Source organism: Lithobates pipiens, unplaced genomic scaffold (genome assembly GCF_037356315.1).
Source record: "Lithobates pipiens isolate NorthernLeopardFrog02 unplaced genomic scaffold, aLitPip1_a1.2 Scaffold_25, whole genome shotgun sequence".
NCBI lineage: Eukaryota > Metazoa > Chordata > Amphibia > Anura > Ranidae > Lithobates > Lithobates pipiens.
In genome coordinates this window covers 158,583,621-158,602,180 of record NW_027507787.1, presented here as the reverse complement: position 1 = coordinate 158,602,180, position 18,560 = coordinate 158,583,621, and the positions used below count along the sequence as shown (strand labels likewise).

Below are 18,560 nucleotides of genomic sequence, written 5' to 3'. Positions count from 1 at the left end.
ACGCTATCGGCACATGCGCACTGAAGCAATGGCACAGACGTGCCGTTTGCTTCAGTGAGTGTGCCGTTACCGGTGGCTCTCACGCACATACATGGGAGTGACGTCATCGCGGCTCCGGCCAATCACAGTGCCGGAGCCGCGATACCCAGAAGTAACTCCAGGGAATAATGTCGCCGGCCGGTGCTGTGTACAGGCAACGCAGCGGGGGGACTTCGATCGATCTCAGGCAAGTATTACATAATGAGCCAGTATGCTATGCATACCATCTCATTATGCTTTTGTCTTGCCGGTCTTTTTTTTTTTTATTTTTTTTTTTTATTGGGTTTACAACCACTTTAAACACAGGAGGTTGCCCGCTCTGCATGGGGCATTTCAGAAAACATTTGCATTTTCTCAATAAATGCAATGTATTCCCTACATAGATGAGGTTGAGAGTGCGGCCTCCCTACCTTATCCAATCAGAGAATGCTTTGCATGTCAAGGAGAAAAAGCAAAGTACTCTCCAAGTGATGTTTGTGCAAAGTGGGCAACCTCCTGTGTTCACAATGCAGCAGGGCAGCCAATCGGCACAGGACCCCGAAGCTGGCAGAGATCTCTGTAATAGCAGTGCTGGGTACTATATCTTGGAAGAGCCATAGAACACCATCACCAATCACTGTCACTTTTTTTTTTTTATGGCGAGTCCGAGTACCAATACTTCTGCTCAAGTACTCACCGATGTGGTACGATTTGAGCCCATACAAAATGAATGGGCTCAACTCGCATTGCAAAGAATTGTATGCAATTTGAGCAGGAAACAGTTTATTAAAATGTTTTATCACAACACCGCTGCTTGCAGTGCTCACAGGGCTGGAGGAGATGTAGGAAGTTCCTGGACCCCTGTCAGTATAGGGCAGAAGTCAATCAGCTAGGGGGCGGACCATACCTGTGGGATCCCACTAAAAGCTGTAAAAGTCACTGTAGCTGAACACCATTGAGTCCCCAATCAGAGTCCCCTGCTACATCAGAGGGCATGAAAAAATCATGTAGTGGGCCGTATTTGACCCATGGGCAATCGTTTGGAGACCCCTGGTATGTTGCAATCACCTATAAAGGCTTGTAAATACTACATTTTACAAATGCTACTAATAAATTATATGTGGATTTGGGTAGCTAGTAGTTATTAGTCCCATTTAACTGATCTTGTTCTTTAATGTTGACGATGTCTTGCGGTTTATCCCAGACACTTTAAGCCTTCAGCATTAGGAAAAGAAAGAGGAGGGTGCGAGGACCCCCAACGCCAGGCCTCTTTCCCTATCCTCTTCCCTGCATTGGCAGGTGATGCACACAGCTACGCAAACAGATGATTCATTGGTCTGCGAGGATGAAACAAAAGAGGTCTCCACCAATCAGTGCGTACAGCGGGGCTAAGCTGTACTGAAATCTCCTTTTATAGCTACACTATTTATTGTCAAAGGTATTGGTACGTCTGCCTTTATATGAACTTTAATGGCATCCCAGTCTTAGTCTGTACGGTTCAAACTCGAGTTGGCCCACCCATTGCAGCTTTAACAGCTCCAACTCTTCTGGGAAGGCTGTCCATAATGTTTAGGAGTGTGTCTATGGGAATGCTTGACCATTCTTCCAGAAGCACATTTGTAAAATCAGGCACTGATGTTGGATGAGAAGGCCTGGCTCGCACTCTCTGCTCCAATTCATTCCAGCAGACACACAACAGGATATAGACAGACTATGGGCAGGATACAAGAAATGGCCATAATACAGATGCTGGTCAGTGATTGTGCACATGATACAAAGGATGATCAGAGACTGTGATTATGCTATAAGAATTGTTGAAGACTGGGAATATACTTCAGAAACGCTATATTTCTAAAAGTATTGGGACACCTGCCTTTGGACGCATATAACAACTATAACCGCTTCAACTCTTCTGGGAAGGCTGTCCACAAGGTTTAGGAGTGTGTCTATGAGAATGTTTGACCATTCTTCCAGAAGTGCATTTGTGAGGTTAGGCACTGATGCTGGACGAGAAGGCCTGGCTCTAATTCATCTCAAAGGTGTTCCATCGGGTTGAGGTCAGGACTCTGCAGGCCAGTGAAGTTCCTCCACCCCAAACTCGCTCATCCACATCTTTATGGACCTTGCTTTGTGCACTCTTCCAAATCATTTGGTAGAGGGGGGATTATTGTGTGGGGTTGTTTTTAAGGGGTCGGACTTGGCCCCTTAGTTCCAGCGAAGGACATCAGCATAACTCCCAACATGGGGGAGAAGTTTGGGGATGGTCCCTTCCTATTCCAACATGACCACACACCAGTGCACAAAACAAGGTCCATAAAGACATGGATGAGCGAGTTTGGGGTGGAGGAACTTGACTGGCCTGCACAGAGTCCTGACCTCAAACCAACAGAAAACCTTTGGGAAAAATTATAGTGGGGACTGCAAGCCAGGCCTTCTTGTCCAACATCAGTGCTGGACCTCACAAATGCGCATCTGGAAGAATGGTCAAACATTCCCATAGACACACTCCTAAACCTTGTGGACAGCCTTCCCAGAGGAGTTGAAGCTGTCATAACTGCAAAGGGTGGGCCAACTCAATATTGAACCCTACGTCCTAAGACTGGGATGCCATTAGAATTCATGTAAAGGCAGATGTCCTAATACTTTTGACAATATAATGTGTATGGCATCCTCCTTCCTTCATCTGAGCAATAAAGACCTAATGGAGACTCTACCCCTTCCTTACTCTATCCACAATAAACGAGTGTCTGTGTTGGAGTTGGACTTTAACATGTTAAATATATAAATCTAGCAGGGAAAGTAGAACTTTAACATAGGATCTCCTCCCACCGAAGGATAATGTTTGGTATTGGGATAGAGATATAATGTGTAGGAGAGAATGTGCCACAGGACTAATTAGACTCACTACATTCCCAGCAATACGCTACAGATCACCAAGTGTGACAATTCTAGTAAAATAAATTAGCCTTATAATAACTGCCAATAAAGCCACTGTTCTGTAGACTGAATCTTCCGCCTACATTTTAAATTAGTTCCTCTAGGAAACATGATACAGAAGACTCAAAGTACTGAAACTGAATACCGTATATTAACCTTCGTCTCAGTCACTGGTTTTTCACCTGAAGGCAAAATTTGGGTAAGGAACATTGCTCGTACACTCCAATTTGTATTTTATTCCACTGAGTGTCTTATTAAAACACACCTTTTAGGAAATATAAATAATTAATGCACATATGTTTGCAGGAACAAAATGTGCATTTATTGTTTTTTGCATTGGAGCCTGCAAAGTATTGCACCCTGATCAGTGTATAGCGGGTGCAATGGCAGACAGAGTATTTCTCCAGCTCTAGGTCTGTACTGAAGTAGAGGCTTCCAGTTGGAGAGCTGGAGGAAGAGTCGATGGTGATTACCACACTTGTGATCCATTGAGAACTACAAGTCTGTCTGCCACTGTGGTGGGACTTGTAGTTCTTTCATTCACAGATCTCTTTAAATGAATGAGGTGGATTTAAAGCGGAAGTAAACTTTGTCTCCCTGCAAAGGTAAAGCATAATGGACTAATATGCATCACATAGTAGCCCATTATGTGTCACTTAGCTGACACAGGAGCCAGCGAAGCCACCGCTGTCCCCTGTAGTCCGGAGCGTCCATCTTCTTCCGGGTATCGCTGCTCCGGCCACTCACAGCGCCGGAGCAGCGATGATGTCACTCCTGCGCATTCGCACGGGAGCTGCAACTAACGGCATATCGCCGTTAGCAGTGGCATGCTGCTAACGGCGATAGTGCGCCTGCGTGCCGCTGTCTACGCTGTCAATGTCTTTTAGTAAATATCTCCTAAAACCGTGTAGGTTTAGGAGATATTTCTTGGACCTACAGGTAAACCTTAATCTAGGCTTACCTGTAGGTCAAAGTGGTTTGTAAGGGTTTACAATCACTTTAAAAGGCAGAGCCTGACGATTTCAAAAGTGACAGCTGCTGCGGGGGAGATGAACCCTTGCATGCTGTCACTAGGGGGTCCCATTTGTTTCATCCAAAATATGGGCGTAGCATATAACATTGGGCAAAAGGCAGCAGAAACTGTCCCAATTTCAATCTATGTATGTCAAGGTGGTTGTACAGAAGTCGATTGACCAAGCACTTTGTCAAATGTATGCACTATCAGTGCTGCAAACTATAGCCTGCAACACTTAGTGTATTCGGACGCCAGGGAAGTCTCCACACTGTAAGAATAAAAAAGCTCATCAGTGAGGATTCCCCCCCCCCCCCGTCCACACCGGGGTGAGTGACGATTCCCCCCCCCCGTCCACACCGGGGTGAGTGACGATTCCCCCCCCCCCCCCCCCGTCCACACCGGGGTGAGCGACGATTCCCCCCCCCCCCCGTCCACACCGGGGTGAGCGACGATTCCCCCCCCCCCCCCCCGTCCACACCGGGGTGAGTGACGATTCCCCCCCCCCCGTCCACACCGGGGTGAGTGACGATTCCCCCCCCATCCACACCGGGGTGAGTGACGATTCCCCCCCCCCCCCCGTCCACACCGGGGTGAGTGACGATTTCCCCCCCCCCCCCCCGTCCACACCGGGGTGAGTGACGATTTCCCCCCCCCCCCGTCCACACCGGGGTGAGTGACGATTTCCCCCCCCCCCCCGTCCACACCGGGGTGAGTGACGATTTCCCCCCCCCCCGTCCACACCGGGGTGAGTGACGATTTCCCCCCCCCCCCCCGTCCACACCGGGGTGAGTGACGATTCCCCCCGTGCACACCGGTGTGAGTGACGATTCCCCCCCGTCCACACCGGGGTGAGTGACGATTCCCCCCCGTGCACACCGGGGTGAGTGACGATTCCCCCCCGTGCACACCGGGGTGAGTGACGATTCCCCCCCCGTCCACACCGGGGTGAGTGACGATTCCCCCCCCGTCCACACCGGGGTGAGTGACGATTCCCCCCCGTCCACACCGGGGTGAGTGACGATTCCCCCCCCCGTCCACACCGGGGTGAGTGACGATTCCCCCCCCCCGTCCACACCGGGGTGAGCGACGATTCCCCCCCCCCCCGTCCACACCGGGGTGAGTGACGATTCCCCCCCCCCGTCCACACCGGGGTGAGTGACGATTCCCCCCCCCCCGTCCACACCGGGGTGAGTGACGATTCCCCCCCCCCCCCGTCCACACCGGGGTGAGTGACGATTCCCCCCCCCCCCGTCCACACCGGGGTGAGTGACGATTCCCCCCCCCCCCCCGTCCACACCGGGGTGAGTGACGATTCCCCCCCCGTCCACACCGGGGTGAGTGACGATTCCCCCCCCGTCCACACCGGGGTGAGTGACGATTCCCCCCCCCCCCCCCCCCCCCCGTCCACACCGGGGTGAGTGACGATTCCCCCCCGTCCCCACACGGGGTGAGTGACGATTCCCCCCCCGTCCACACCGGGGTGAGTGACGATTCCCCCCCCGTCCACACCGGGGTGAGTGACGATTCCCCCCCCGTCCACACCGGGGTGAGTGACGATTCCCCCCCCCGTCCACACCGGGGTGAGTGACGATTCCCCCCCCCCCGTCCACACCGGGGTGAGTGACGATTCCCCCCCCCCCGTCCACACCGGGGTGAGTGACGATTCCCCCCCCCCCCCGTCCACACCGGGGTGAGTGACGATTCCTCCCCCCCCCCGTCCACACCGGGGTGAGTGACGATTCCCCCCCCCGTCCACACCGGGGTGAGTGACGATTCCCCCCCCCCCCCGTCCACACCGGGGTGAGTGACGATTCCCACCCCGTCCACACCGGGGTGAGTGACGATTCCCACCCCGTCCACACCGGGGTGAGTGACGATTCCCCCCCCATCCACACCGGGGTGAGCGACGATTCCCCCCCCCCCGTCCACCACCGGGGTGAGTGACGATTCCCCCCCCCCCCCCGTCCACACCGGGGTGAGTGACGATTCCCCCCCCCCGTCCACACCGGGGTGAGTGACGATTCCCCCCCCCCCGTCCACACCGGGGTGAGTGACGATTCCCCCCCCGTCCACACCAGGGTGAGTGACGATTCCCCGTCCACACCAGGGGTGAGTGACGATTCCCCCCCCCCCGTCCACACCGGGGTGAGTGACGATTCCCCCCCCCGTCCACACCGGGGTGAGTGACGATTCCCCCCCCCCGTCCACACCGGGGTGAGTGACGATTCCCCCCCCGTCCACACCGGGGTGAGTGACGATTCCCCCCCCCGTCCACACCGGGGTGAGTGACGATTCCCCCCCCCGTCCACACCGGGGTGAGTGACGATTCCCCCCCCCGTCCACACCGGGGTGAGTGACGATTCCCCCCCCCGTCCACACCGGGGTGAGTGACGATTCCCCCCCCCCCCGTCCACACCGGGGTGAGTGACGATTCCCCCCGTGCACACCGGTGTGAGTGACGATTCCCCCCCCGTCCACACCGGGGTGAGTGACGATTCCCCCCCGTGCACACCGGGGTGAGTGACGATTCCCCCCCGTGCACACCGGGGTGAGTGACGATTCCCCCCGTCCACACCGGGGTGAGTGACGATTCCCCCCCGTGCACACCGGGGTGAGTGACGATTCCCCCCCGTCCACACCGGGGTGAGTGACGATTCCCCCCCGTCCACACCGGGGTGAGTGACGATTCCCCCCCGTCCACACCGGGGTGAGTGACGATTCCCCCCCGTCCACACCGGGGTGAGTGACGATTCCCCCCCCCCGTCCACACCGGGGTGAGCGACGATTCCCCCCCCCCCCCCCGTCCACACCGGGGTGAGTGACGATTCCCCCCCCCCCGTCCACACCGGGGTGAGTGACGATTCCCCCCCCCCCCGTCCACACCGGGGTGAGTGACGATTCCCCCCCCCCCGTCCACACCGGGGTGAGTGACGATTCCGCCCCCCCCGTCCACACCGGGGTGAGTGACGATTCCCCCCCCCGTCCACACCGGGGTGAGTGACGATTCCCCCCCCGTCCACACCGGGGTGAGTGACGATTCCCCCCCCCCCCCCCGTCCACACCGGGGTGAGTGACGATCCCCCCCCGTCCACACCGGGGTGAGTGACGATTCCCCCCCCCGTCCACACCGGGGTGAGTGACGATTCCCCCCCCCCGTCCACACCGGGGTGAGTGACGATTCCCCCCCCCCCGTCCACACCGGGGTGAGTGACGATTCCCCCCCCCCGTCCACACCGGGGTGAGTGACGATTCCCCCCCCCCGTCCACACCGGGGTGAGTGACGATCCCCCCCCCCGTCCACACCGGGGTGAGTGACGATTCCCCCCCCGTCCACACCGGGGTGAGTGACGATTCCCCCCCCGTCCACACCGGGGTGAGTGACGATTCCCCCCCCCCCGTCCACACCGGGGTGAGTGACGATTCCCCCCCCCCGTCCACACCGGGGTGAGTGACGATTCCCCCCCCCCCCCCCGTCCACACCGGGGTGAGTGACGATTCCCACCCCGTCCACACCGGGGTGAGTGACGATTCCCACCCCGTCCACACCGGGGTGAGTGACGATTCCCCCCCCATCCACACCGGGGTGAGCGACGATTCCCCCCCCCCCCCGTCCACCACCGGGGTGAGTGACGATTCCCCCCCCCCCCCGTCCACACCGGGGTGAGTGACGATTCCCCCCCCCCCGTCCACACCGGGGTGAGTGACGATTCCCCCCCCCGTCCACACCGGGGTGAGTGACGATTCCCCCCCCGTCCACACCAGGGTGAGTGACGATTCCCCGTCCACACCAGGGTGAGTGACGATTCCCCCCCCCGTCCACACCGGGGTGAGTGACGATTCCCCCCCCCCGTCCACACCGGGGTGAGTGACGATTCCCCCCCCCGTCCACACCGGGGTGAGTGACGATTCCCCCCCCCCGTCCACACCGGGGTGAGTGACGATTCCCCCCCCGTCCACACCGGGGTGAGTGACGATCCCCCCCCCCCGTCCACACCGGGGTGAGTGACGATTCCCCCCCCCCGTCCACACCGGGGTGAGTGACGATTCCCCCCCCCGTCCACACCGGGGTGAGTGACGATTCCCCCCCCCCGTCCACACCGGGGTGAGTGACGATTCCCCCCCCCGTCCACACCGGGGTGAGTGACGATTCCCCCCCCGTCCACACCGGGGTGAGTGACGATTCCCCCCCCGTCCACACCGGGGTGAGTGACGATTCCACCCCGTCCACACCGGGGTGAGTGACGATTCCCACCCCGTCCACACCGGGGTGAGTGACGATTCCCCCCCCCATCCACACCGGGGTGAGTGACGATTCCCCCCCCCCGTCCACACCGGGGTGAGTGACGATTCCCCCCCCTTCCACACCGGGGTGAGTGACGATTCCCCCCCTTCCACACCGGGGTGAGTGACGATTCCCCCCCCTTCCACACCGGGGTGAGTGACGATTCCCCCCCGTCCACACCGGGGTGAGTGAGGATTCCCCCAAACCCATGGAGTATATGAATGGGCAAATTGATTCCGTTATTTTTGTTCAACCTGCTGTTTACACGGAAAAAAGATCTTTAAGACCAACTGAACTTTGAGTTTGTTTCCTTTAGAAAAGTAGCCACAGAGTAGAAAAGCCTGTTCTCCTGCCAGCATTGCTGCAGGAGAAGGACCCTTGCTCTTTGTCTCTCTGCAGCGACTAGTCACACCCCCTGAGAGCTAGAACTTTCCAATCAGCTGGGGGAATGAGCTTTTCTGATCTGACTCAGTGGAGGTTGGCTCTGAGGAAAAGGCCTTGAAACGAGTGAGCCTGCTGTATTGTTGAACTGCATCTGTTGTGTGACACGTTTTATCGTGGATCTTAAAGCTGCTGCCTATTTATGAAAAGCTGTAACAGTTGCTTTTAATTGTGAGTATACTTACCGTTTTTACTTATTAAAGAATTGTGAAAAAGGATAATGTCTTTTTTCGTTGCTTGAGCAGAGAGAATGTAATGACCTCTACTGAGAGGGGGAGCTCTAAAAGTTTCAATGCACCTGGAAATTATTTAGTTGTTTTATATTGAAAGTTTAGTTAGGCATTAAAGTGACTTTGCTGCCATGTTAAAAGTGTTATTTTTATAACAAGACTTTACAATCAAAAGTTATACTTACCTGCTTTGTTGCAGTGGATTTGCACAGAGCAGCCTGGATCCACCTCTTCTCGGGTCCCTCTTCTGTAATCCTGGCCCCTCCTCAAGTTCATTGCCCCTACTGCAATCAGCTTGCTATGGGGGCACCCAAGCCTAGCCACAGCTCCCTGTGTCCATTGAAACACAAAGTCCTGCCCCAGCTCTTCCCTGATTGGCTAGTTCACTCACTGTGATTGACAGCAGCGGCAATCAATGGCGCTGCTGCTGTGTCCCAGCCAATCGGGAGGGAGAATCTCAGATGACTGAGACACTCATTGACATCGCTGGACAGAGAGGGCCTCGGGTAAGTGTTATGGGGCTGCTGCACACAGAAGGCTTTGTCTCTTAATGCATAGAATGCATGAAGATTAAAAACCTTCTTACTTTACAATCCCTTTAAAAACTTTAAAAAAAAGGGTCCCTGCAAAAGAAGATTAGCAACACTTACTTGTCCTGCCACCTGTGCCTCGAAACTTCCTTCTCTTGAAAGTTAAACCGGATAAAGAATCTCCAGCATCTGACAACACTTTTAGGTGTATCAGATGCCGATTCCCCACTATGTAAACCAATGGGGGTCACACAGCCATAATAAACTTAGATGGAGTTCTAAACAATAACTGTAATGCTTAGTACAGAAGCCCCATATGAGCCCCCCTCTCCAGTCTGCACAATAATAACATGCAAATATATTCAGGCAAATGTTACCATAACTCCAACTGAGCCCATACAGAGAAATGCACTCAATTTTTCTTTTAAGACAGCAAAGTACCTACCTTTTGTCCCATTAGGGAAAATAGCAGAGCTGACGGCTATGTGGCCTTTCAGAACATATGTGAAACATTCCTATAGACAAACAACATAAGAAAAAACTGTGATCAGAGAAAAGCAGGGAAACCTACCATAAACATGGGCAGAAAGGAACAATCTGTGTTCAATAACAGCCAAGGAGCACACAGCTGTCAATGAACGCTTCCGCCATCATTGTGAGGAGGAAGATATCCCTTACCTTCTCGTATTCCAATGGAGTTCCGAAATGCATCGTTCTGGTCACATCTGTCGTACCGTCCCTAATAATCAACAAAGGCAGAGATAAACAGATTCTCTTTTAAAACTCACTAAAAATTATAAAATGTTTTATAACTTAAATATTATATATATATATATATATATATATATATATGCACAAGAGCAGCACTGGTCTTCCTCTTCCCGGGTCCCATGCTGACACTCCTGGCTCTTACCTCTGCCAAGTGCCCGCAGAGCACTCGTGTGCGCTTACACCTAAGCCATGCTGAGTGTGTCCATTGACAAACAGAACATGGCACAGGACCGCCTCCTGCTCCCTCCTCACTGGCTGCGATTGACAGCAGCAGGAGCCAATGGCTCCCGCTGCTGCCTCCCTATCCAATGAGGAGAGAGAGCAAGTCACTGCTCTCATGCACATCGCTTGATCAAGATCAGGCTCAGGTAAGTATTTCGAGAGAGCTGCATGCAGAAGGTTTTTACCTTCTTCCATAGAATGCATTAACCACTTCCGGACCGCCCACTGTATATTTGCATGTCATTACTTTGACGTTATACTTTGGGGTTATGGCAGCAGATAGGGGTCATATCCCTGGTATATTTTTACACAACTGGGGATCCTCTGTCAGATGAAAGTGAGGCTCCATTCACAAATGAGCGTTCTGAATCACTGGTGGAATCGCCACGATGCCAGAATTGCAGCAAAACACAGAACGTGCTTGCGATGCCACTATTTCTTAACGGCACCCCAAACGCGCTGCAAATTTGCCGATATTGTTGAGTGACAAAATAAAATACAAATGCACATGGCTCTGTGCCAAGATCTGGTACATGAGCTTCTGGAAATTAAGCATTTCAGGAGTGGAGGGAGGACCATTCAAACGAATGATGCCGCTCCAAAAATGCTCCACTAAAGAAAAAAAAAAGGGAGCTGTAGATTGCTCAAGTGTGAATGGAGCCTAACGCTAGGTTCACATCTATGACGCTTGATGCACTTTTCAGGAAGGTTTTGCAGCGCGTTTTGAAACTCATTTTTTTTTTATGCGTTTTTGCATTTTATGTTTTTTTCCCCCCCTCTTTAACCACTTCAGCACCGGAAGAATTTACCCCCTTCCTGACCAGGTCATTTGAGATACGGCTCTGCGTCACTTTAACTGACAAATGCACGGTCATGCAACGCTGTACCAAAACAAAATTAATGTCTTTTTTACCCACAAACAGAGCTGTCTTTTGGTACCCCATGTGTTTTTTTTTTTTTGCAGCCAATTTATTTAATTTTTTTACATTCAGCTGTCAGCGGGGAACCCCACTGACAGCTGATGACTTATTGGTTAAGGTCGCAGCGGCCGGCTTCCCAGCCCCCTCCTTAGCAACCAGCTACTTACAGCGTTTAAACAGAAAAATAAAAGACCAAAACACATCAAAAATCACATTACACAACACTTGCATTTTTTGGCGCCATTCCATTCCAAGTCTATTACGCGCAACAAAGTTCCTGACCCTTTCCAAAAACGTACCGGCCACAAAACAAATAGATGTGCACGTGTACCATAGAAAACCATGTTAAATCGACTGTAATGAGTTTCTGCAAACTGTAAAACGCACTAAAAAACACATAAGTGTGAACAGAGGGTAAGAGTGGTGTGCTCAGAAACTGGTGCAGCTGCGTTTGGTAGCCAATCAGCTTCTAAGTTCAGCTTCTTCAATTAACTACTTGACCTCTGGAAGATTTACTCTCCTTCATGACTACGTCATTTTTTGGGACACGGCACTGCGTTACTTTAATTGACAATACTGTACCCAAATAAAATGTATGTCATTTTTTTACCCCACAAATAGAGTTTTCTTTTGGTGGCATTTGATCACCTCTGCTTTTCTTTTTGCTCTATGTAGGTAAATGTGATGGTCAGGTGTCAAACACTTTGCCTTATAGTGTATTTTTTTTTTTTAGGATGCTAATCCCATCAAAGCATCTAACAAAAACCTGTAGAAACATAAAAACATCCTCTTACTTGTACTGGGCACCAGAATCCAAGAGGAAAACTTCATTAACACACAATTTTCTATTTGTCTCAGCATCCGGTCTAAAAGAAAAAAATATATATTATAAAAATTAGTTCTATATTAATAATATACAGGATTTATATAGTGCCAACAGTCTGCACACCACTTTACAATACAAAGGGAGACATGAGGGTGAGGCGGCTCTGCCCCCTGAGAGCTTACATTTTAAACTGAAGCACTGAGATCAGTGTATAATAAAAGGTCATTATTTGTTGCTACTCTTTAGAAATGCTGTTGAGAAACAAATTCAGTAAATGACACACTAGCAGCCTCTCTGTCCAATTCATATCTGACTTTAAATGCTACAGAACCACTATTACCAACAACAACTCTGCAACTCAAACTTAGGATGATAATGTACATTCCTGGTAAAATAGGGAACCCTATTTGACCCCTTTGCTTGGACTGCAACAGAAAAAAAAGCCCACTGATCTCCAAAAGCCCCTGTGAAGACGTGTTTTTGGGCGAAATGCATAGGGAGGAGCTATTATTATTATTATTATTATTAAGTCATCATGCCTACAAGGGTGTTTTGGCAGATGGCTTTTGATATGCTGTGTTCATTTGCTTATATGCGAGAACACGTCTTGTTTTACATAGTCAGGTTGAAAAAAAAGACACAATCAAGTTCAACCAAATAACAAAATACAATCCCATATACAATATCCTATAACCACAGTTGATCCAGAGAAGGCGAAAAAACCTAGCAAGCATGATCCAATTTGCTACAGCGGGGAAAAATTCCTTCCTGATCCCTTGAGAGGCAATCAGATTTTCCCTGCATCAACTTTATCTATAAATGTCGGTACCCAGTTATATTGTGTACATTTAGGAAAGAATCCAGGACTTTTTTAAAGCAATCTACTAAGTTTGCCAGAACCACCTCTGGAGAGAGTCTATTACACATTTTCACAGTTATTACTGTAAAGAAACCTTTCCATATTTGGAGATGAAATCTCTTTTCTTCTAGGCGTAAAGAGTGCCCCCTTGTCCTCTGTGATGACCTTAAAGTGAATAACTCAACATCAAGTTCACTATAAGGACCACTTATGTATTTGTTCGTTGATCATATTCCCCCTTATTCTCCTCTTCTCAAGAGAGAATAGATTCAGTTCCTCTAATCTTTCCTCATAGCTGAGCTCCTCCATGCCACATCAGTTTGGTTGCCCTTCTCTGCACTTTCTCCAGTTCCCTGATATCCTTTTTGAGAACTGGTGCCCAAAACTGGACTACATATTCCAGATGAGGTCTTACTAATGATTTGTGCAGGGGCAAAATGATATCTCTCTCTCCGAGATATCATTTATCAATGCCATGCACGCACAGCTTGGCATTGCGTGCATGGCATTGAACTTATGATCTACCAAAACCCCCAGATCCTTCTCCCCTATGGATTCCCCCAGTTGTACTCCTCCTAGTATGTATGATGCATGAATATTCTTAGCCCCCTGTAATAAATTGTGTTTTTATACTGCACTATAGCGATTCCCCTTCCCCTTTCCTTTGTGGAATTGGTTAATACTCTGACTGGCAACCTATGCCGAACTGAACCTGGAGCTGGGTTTTTTCCCTTAAAGTGCTGTTAGACCTCCCTGCATCTGGAGTCTAGCTTTCTGTTAAGCAGTGGTGTTTATCCTTGGTGGCCTTTAATCGTAATTGTGATATGCACTTTCAGTAATATTAATTTGAAATGTTATTCACTTAAAGTAACAGCACCACACATTTTTGTATTAAAAACCTACGCATGACAACACCCTCTTTTTATGTTATGGGACATAAAACTAGCCATTGCATACACATCAGTTCTATTCCGCATCTAACTGGAAAAGGAAAGATGGTGCAAAGATAGGGGCAAACACTGCGTTATGAGACGAGTAAACTAAAACCACACAATACATATACAATATCAAAAGATATTAAAAACTATGAACACAAGTTATAGCAACATCAGTAATAATGATGAAAATTGATCAGATCTTAGGAAAAAATCGGTAGTTTTCAAAAAGCGCCATCTGACACGCCCCATCGTCACTTCCGGTTCAGAAACTGAGCACGCTGCCGCCGAGCAGGAATCGGGGCGGCCTGCTCCATCTCCTTGATCCTCCTGCCAACGCATTGCTGCAGCTCACTGGGACAGCAGCCTGGATGGAGTTCCGGACCCTACAGTGACTATATATCCTATACAGAGATACCCATGCCCGTTTCCTCACAGCTGTCATGTGAGTAGCCATTTGGCTGACTATACCCATAAAATCTGTTTATTTCAAAATACTGCACTTCGTCAGAGCACCTTGTTGTTTCTCATCTTCTATTCCTCATATAAGCAGTTCTTTTTTTGTTGAGAAGAAAATTCAGATTTTCCGGACAAGGGTCTATAATTGCTAGTTAATAGTACAGCAAAACTGACGGTACCTCTTCCCCACCCTATATAACAGGCGTGTTTTGTGTCCGATTGTTATTTTCCACATGATATGAACGTACCTCCATCAAAGCAGGAATTATGGATTACGTCTAGAGTTTGGATCTGGAAGTTTGATCTCAGGACAAAATCCAGATTTATAAATGTTTATTTCTTTACTAGACAGGTTTACAACATGTCATTTACAACAGGGTTGCATTAAGAGACTTTACACACTCTTACAGTTACGGATAATGTGTGCTTCTCTCCACCACAGGCATAAGATTTAAATATGACTATTTGATTTCTGACTTTACGGAGAAAATGACAGTGGCACCATGTTCAATATGACTTCCCCATTCTTGTATAATCAATGTTTGGAGTTTGTCAGAATTTGTGGGTTTTTTTGTTCACCGCCTCTTAAGGATTGACCACAAGCTCTCAACGGAATTAAGGTCTGGGGAGTTTCCTATTCATGGACCCAAGATTTCAAGGTTTTTCTCCCCAAAACGCTTATCTATCACTTCTGCCTTATGGCAAGGTGCTCAATCTTGCCAGAAAATGCATTTTTCCTCAAACTGTTCTTGGATGGTTGGGAGAAGTTGCTCTCAGAGGATGTTTTTGTACCATTCTTTATTCATGGCTGTGTTTTTAGGCAAAAGTGTGAGTGAGCCCACTCCCTCGGCTCAGAAGCAACCCCACACATGAATGGTCTCAGGCTGCTTTACTGTTGGCATGACACAGGACTGATGGTAGCGCTCACCTTTTTTTCTCCAGACAAGGCATTTTCCGGATGCCCCAAACATCAGAGTCATCAGAGAAGATGACTTTACCCCAGTCCTCAGCAGTCCAATTCCTGTAAATTTTGCAGAAGATCAGTCTGTCCTTGGTGTTTTTCCAGGAGAGAAGTGGCATCTTTACTACCCTTCTTGACACCAGGCCAGCCTCCAAAAGTCTTCTCCTCACTGTGCATGCAGATGGACTCACATCTGCCCACTGCTATGCAAGCTATGCACTGGTGGTGCTCCGATCTTGCAGCTGAATCAACTGTAGGAGACAATCCTGGTGCTTGCTGGACTTTCTTTGGCACCCTGAAGCCTTCTTCACAAATGCAGTGGAAATTCTTTGATGGGATCAAGTTAATTTTTCATGGCAAATAGGGACTTTGAAATTACTTGCAATTCATCTGATCACTCTTCATAACATTCTGGAGTATATGCAAATTGCCATCATAAATCTGAGGCAGTAGAATTTGAGAAAATCATTTTTGTATCATTGTCAAACCTTTTGGCCACGGCTGGATATAGATGGCAAAAAGTAGATCCTGTAGAAGTCAATGACACATTTTCATAGCTCTTACTGTGAAGTATCCTTTCCTGGTGGGTAGGTGGTGCCTATCTCAAAGACCGCCTATCAAATGAGGCTGAAGAGCAGGTTAACAAGATCATTGTACTCCTATATGATAGTTTCTAAATCAGCATTTAACTGCTACCTACCTACCTACCAGGCAAGCACACTTAACAATCCGCACCAGCTCTGCAGAGACTAACAGCTTTAGCAGTCAAGCTGCAGTCCTACAGGTGGGAAAGCAGTTAGTATGCATATAAGGCGGACACACATAAATGATAACTACAGGCTCTACTAGGCCCTACTATCACAAATGTTGAAAAACACTGACCTAAAGCACCCCCTTCCCCTAGCAGTATTTTTTTATTTATTTTATACTTACCTTTTTCTGATGTCCTCTGGCTTGTCATGCGCTGCTGCTCTGAATCCTGTTCAGTTTTCTCCCGTGGTTGGCCGGTCCAGGATGATACAGAGACAATACTGATGCAGAGAGCAACCAATTTAAAGTAAAATCCCAGGCAACGAATCTTAAAACGCTCCCTCGCTCTTCCCAACTATGCGGACTAACCTGTGTAAGAAAGATGCTTATACTTAGCTATCTTCAGGCCGCTCTTGTCTGGTCATGCAATCCCAAATTTCAGCCAGTGGCAGCTGCAGGGGAGAGGAAGGAACAATGGCTAGTAATGCCCAGGATTGGTGACATCACCCATAGGCTCGTATGGCCCATTTGATGCGAGTGCTCCCTCCTCTCCCCTGCAGACTTACACGGGAGAGACGACAACATTATCAAGCCAGAGAAGCATGTAAATAGGTAAGTATATACATCTTTCTTATACAGATTAGTCAGCACACGTAATAAGAGGGGCAAGGGAGCATTTTTCAAGATTAGCTAGGTATAGTCTGGAATACCACTTCTGGCAACTCAGCAACTTGTAACCCACAGCAGAATCCCCTCTCCTTTCAGTGCATCACCCCTGAGCTGCTCTCTGCATTTCCGCTCTCTGCATCAAAACACAGAGGTATCCCACAAGTATAGGAACTAAAGAATAAAAAAAGAGAATGTTTTGATCTGGGCCTTTAATCCTACTGTCTTTGTGTTGAGTGGAAAAAAAAAAAATATTCCTCCCTGACAAGAGGTACAATTAGTCGCAGTAGCACAAGGGATTTTGTTCCGCCTTCTGCTCAACCAAAAATTTCTACCATTTATCTTTATAACCTTTGCCTTTTATTAACCCCTTCAGTACAAAGGTAAAATTCTTAATGCCTGTGTGACAGTATGGAGTTAATTTACTAATACTGTCGAGTGCAAAATCTGGTGCAGCTCTGCATAGAAACCAATCAACTTCCAGTGTTTTTTTTGGTCAAAAGCTTAAAGCGGAGCTCAACCCAAAAAGGGGAAGCTCTGCTTGTTTGTACCCTATTCCCCACCGTGCCACCCTATTCGCTGTGGCAATCTCTGAGCATATCCGGTCCCTCCTCCTTCCCTCCTGTCGCCTTCTGGGACACACACACAGGTCCCAGACGACGACGGGACCATATAGAAAGCACAGGGTGACTCGCAAAACGCACAGTATGAAACTGGCTGTGAAGCCTGAAGGCATTATCGCCCATTTCCTTACTTACAATGCTGGCGCCTGGACCCGAAGAAGATAGACAAATCGGCTTCAAGTGCTGACATTGCGGGATCCCTGGACAGGTAAGTGTCCTTATATTAAAAAAGTCAGCAGCTACAGTATTTGTAGCCGCTGACTGTTAATTATTTTTTCCAGACTGGAGCTCCTCTTTAAATAAACAAGCTCAAGTTAGAAGCTGATTGGCTACCATCTACAGCTGTATGATATTTTGCACTCTCCAGTTGTAGTAAATCAACCCCCATATGTATCTGTGAGACTAAATGTTCTCTTTATGTTTGTAATTGTGATTCCTGAACCAACTTCAATAAAAATGTACTTAAACATAAAAACAATTCCTAATGCCGGAACCCAGTTTTGCAACCTTGCATTGTGTTAGTAAAACTAAATATATCACCAAAGCTACCTATTATACCCAGGTGAAACATACCGCGTTGTTTTCTACACGACAAATTGGGCTTTCATTTTGTAGTAAATGGTAAAACTCTTTTTTTTATTTTTTATTATCATCCAAAGAAAACTGGCCCAAAAAGTATTTCATTGTAACTGTAACTTTTACCACCAAAACACAAACCAAAATAAAGGATCCCACTTCTGACAATTGCGGCAATAAAACATATGTGGATGGTATTTGTTGTTTGCTACCTGTAACTAGAGCCCGGAAACAATAGTGTGCATCTTGCTCTCTTTTTTTTTTTTTTTTTTTTATTGTACCTGAAACACAGGGATGCCAGCTAAAACTGATAGCAAATAAAAAGAAAGCCCCATATACACTATAAGATTTTCTGCTGATTTTTGTCTTCAGATTTACCAAAACCATGTAGTGCAAGGTCATGTGATTGAGAGCCAGTCCTCCTGCCTCAGGATCATTAGTACGAGACCTGGATCTGTCAGTGACAGCTGGGTCTCTGTGTTGGGTGAGCACTGAGCTGCGCACTCCCAGCACAAACAGAGCAGTGCACATAAGTAGCC

At 49.1% G+C, this 18,560-nt stretch overlaps 1 protein-coding gene across 4 annotated transcripts in view; it reads right to left on the bottom strand.

Annotated features, from left to right (window-relative positions):
* The window catches only part of XPNPEP1 (X-prolyl aminopeptidase 1), a 90,911-nt gene that overhangs the window by 18,999 nt on the left and 53,352 nt on the right, over positions 1-18,560 (bottom strand). For all 4 annotated transcript variants that reach the window (XM_077455076.1, XM_077455077.1, XM_077455075.1 and 1 more), the window contains exons 14-16: positions 12,161-12,232; positions 10,132-10,192; positions 9,899-9,968 (exon numbers count right to left, since the gene is read on the bottom strand). In XM_077455076.1, coding sequence (XP_077311202.1) covers positions 9,899-9,968; positions 10,132-10,192; positions 12,161-12,232 — 203 coding nt within the window. The remainder of the gene's footprint in view (positions 1-9,898; positions 9,969-10,131; positions 10,193-12,160; positions 12,233-18,560) is intronic.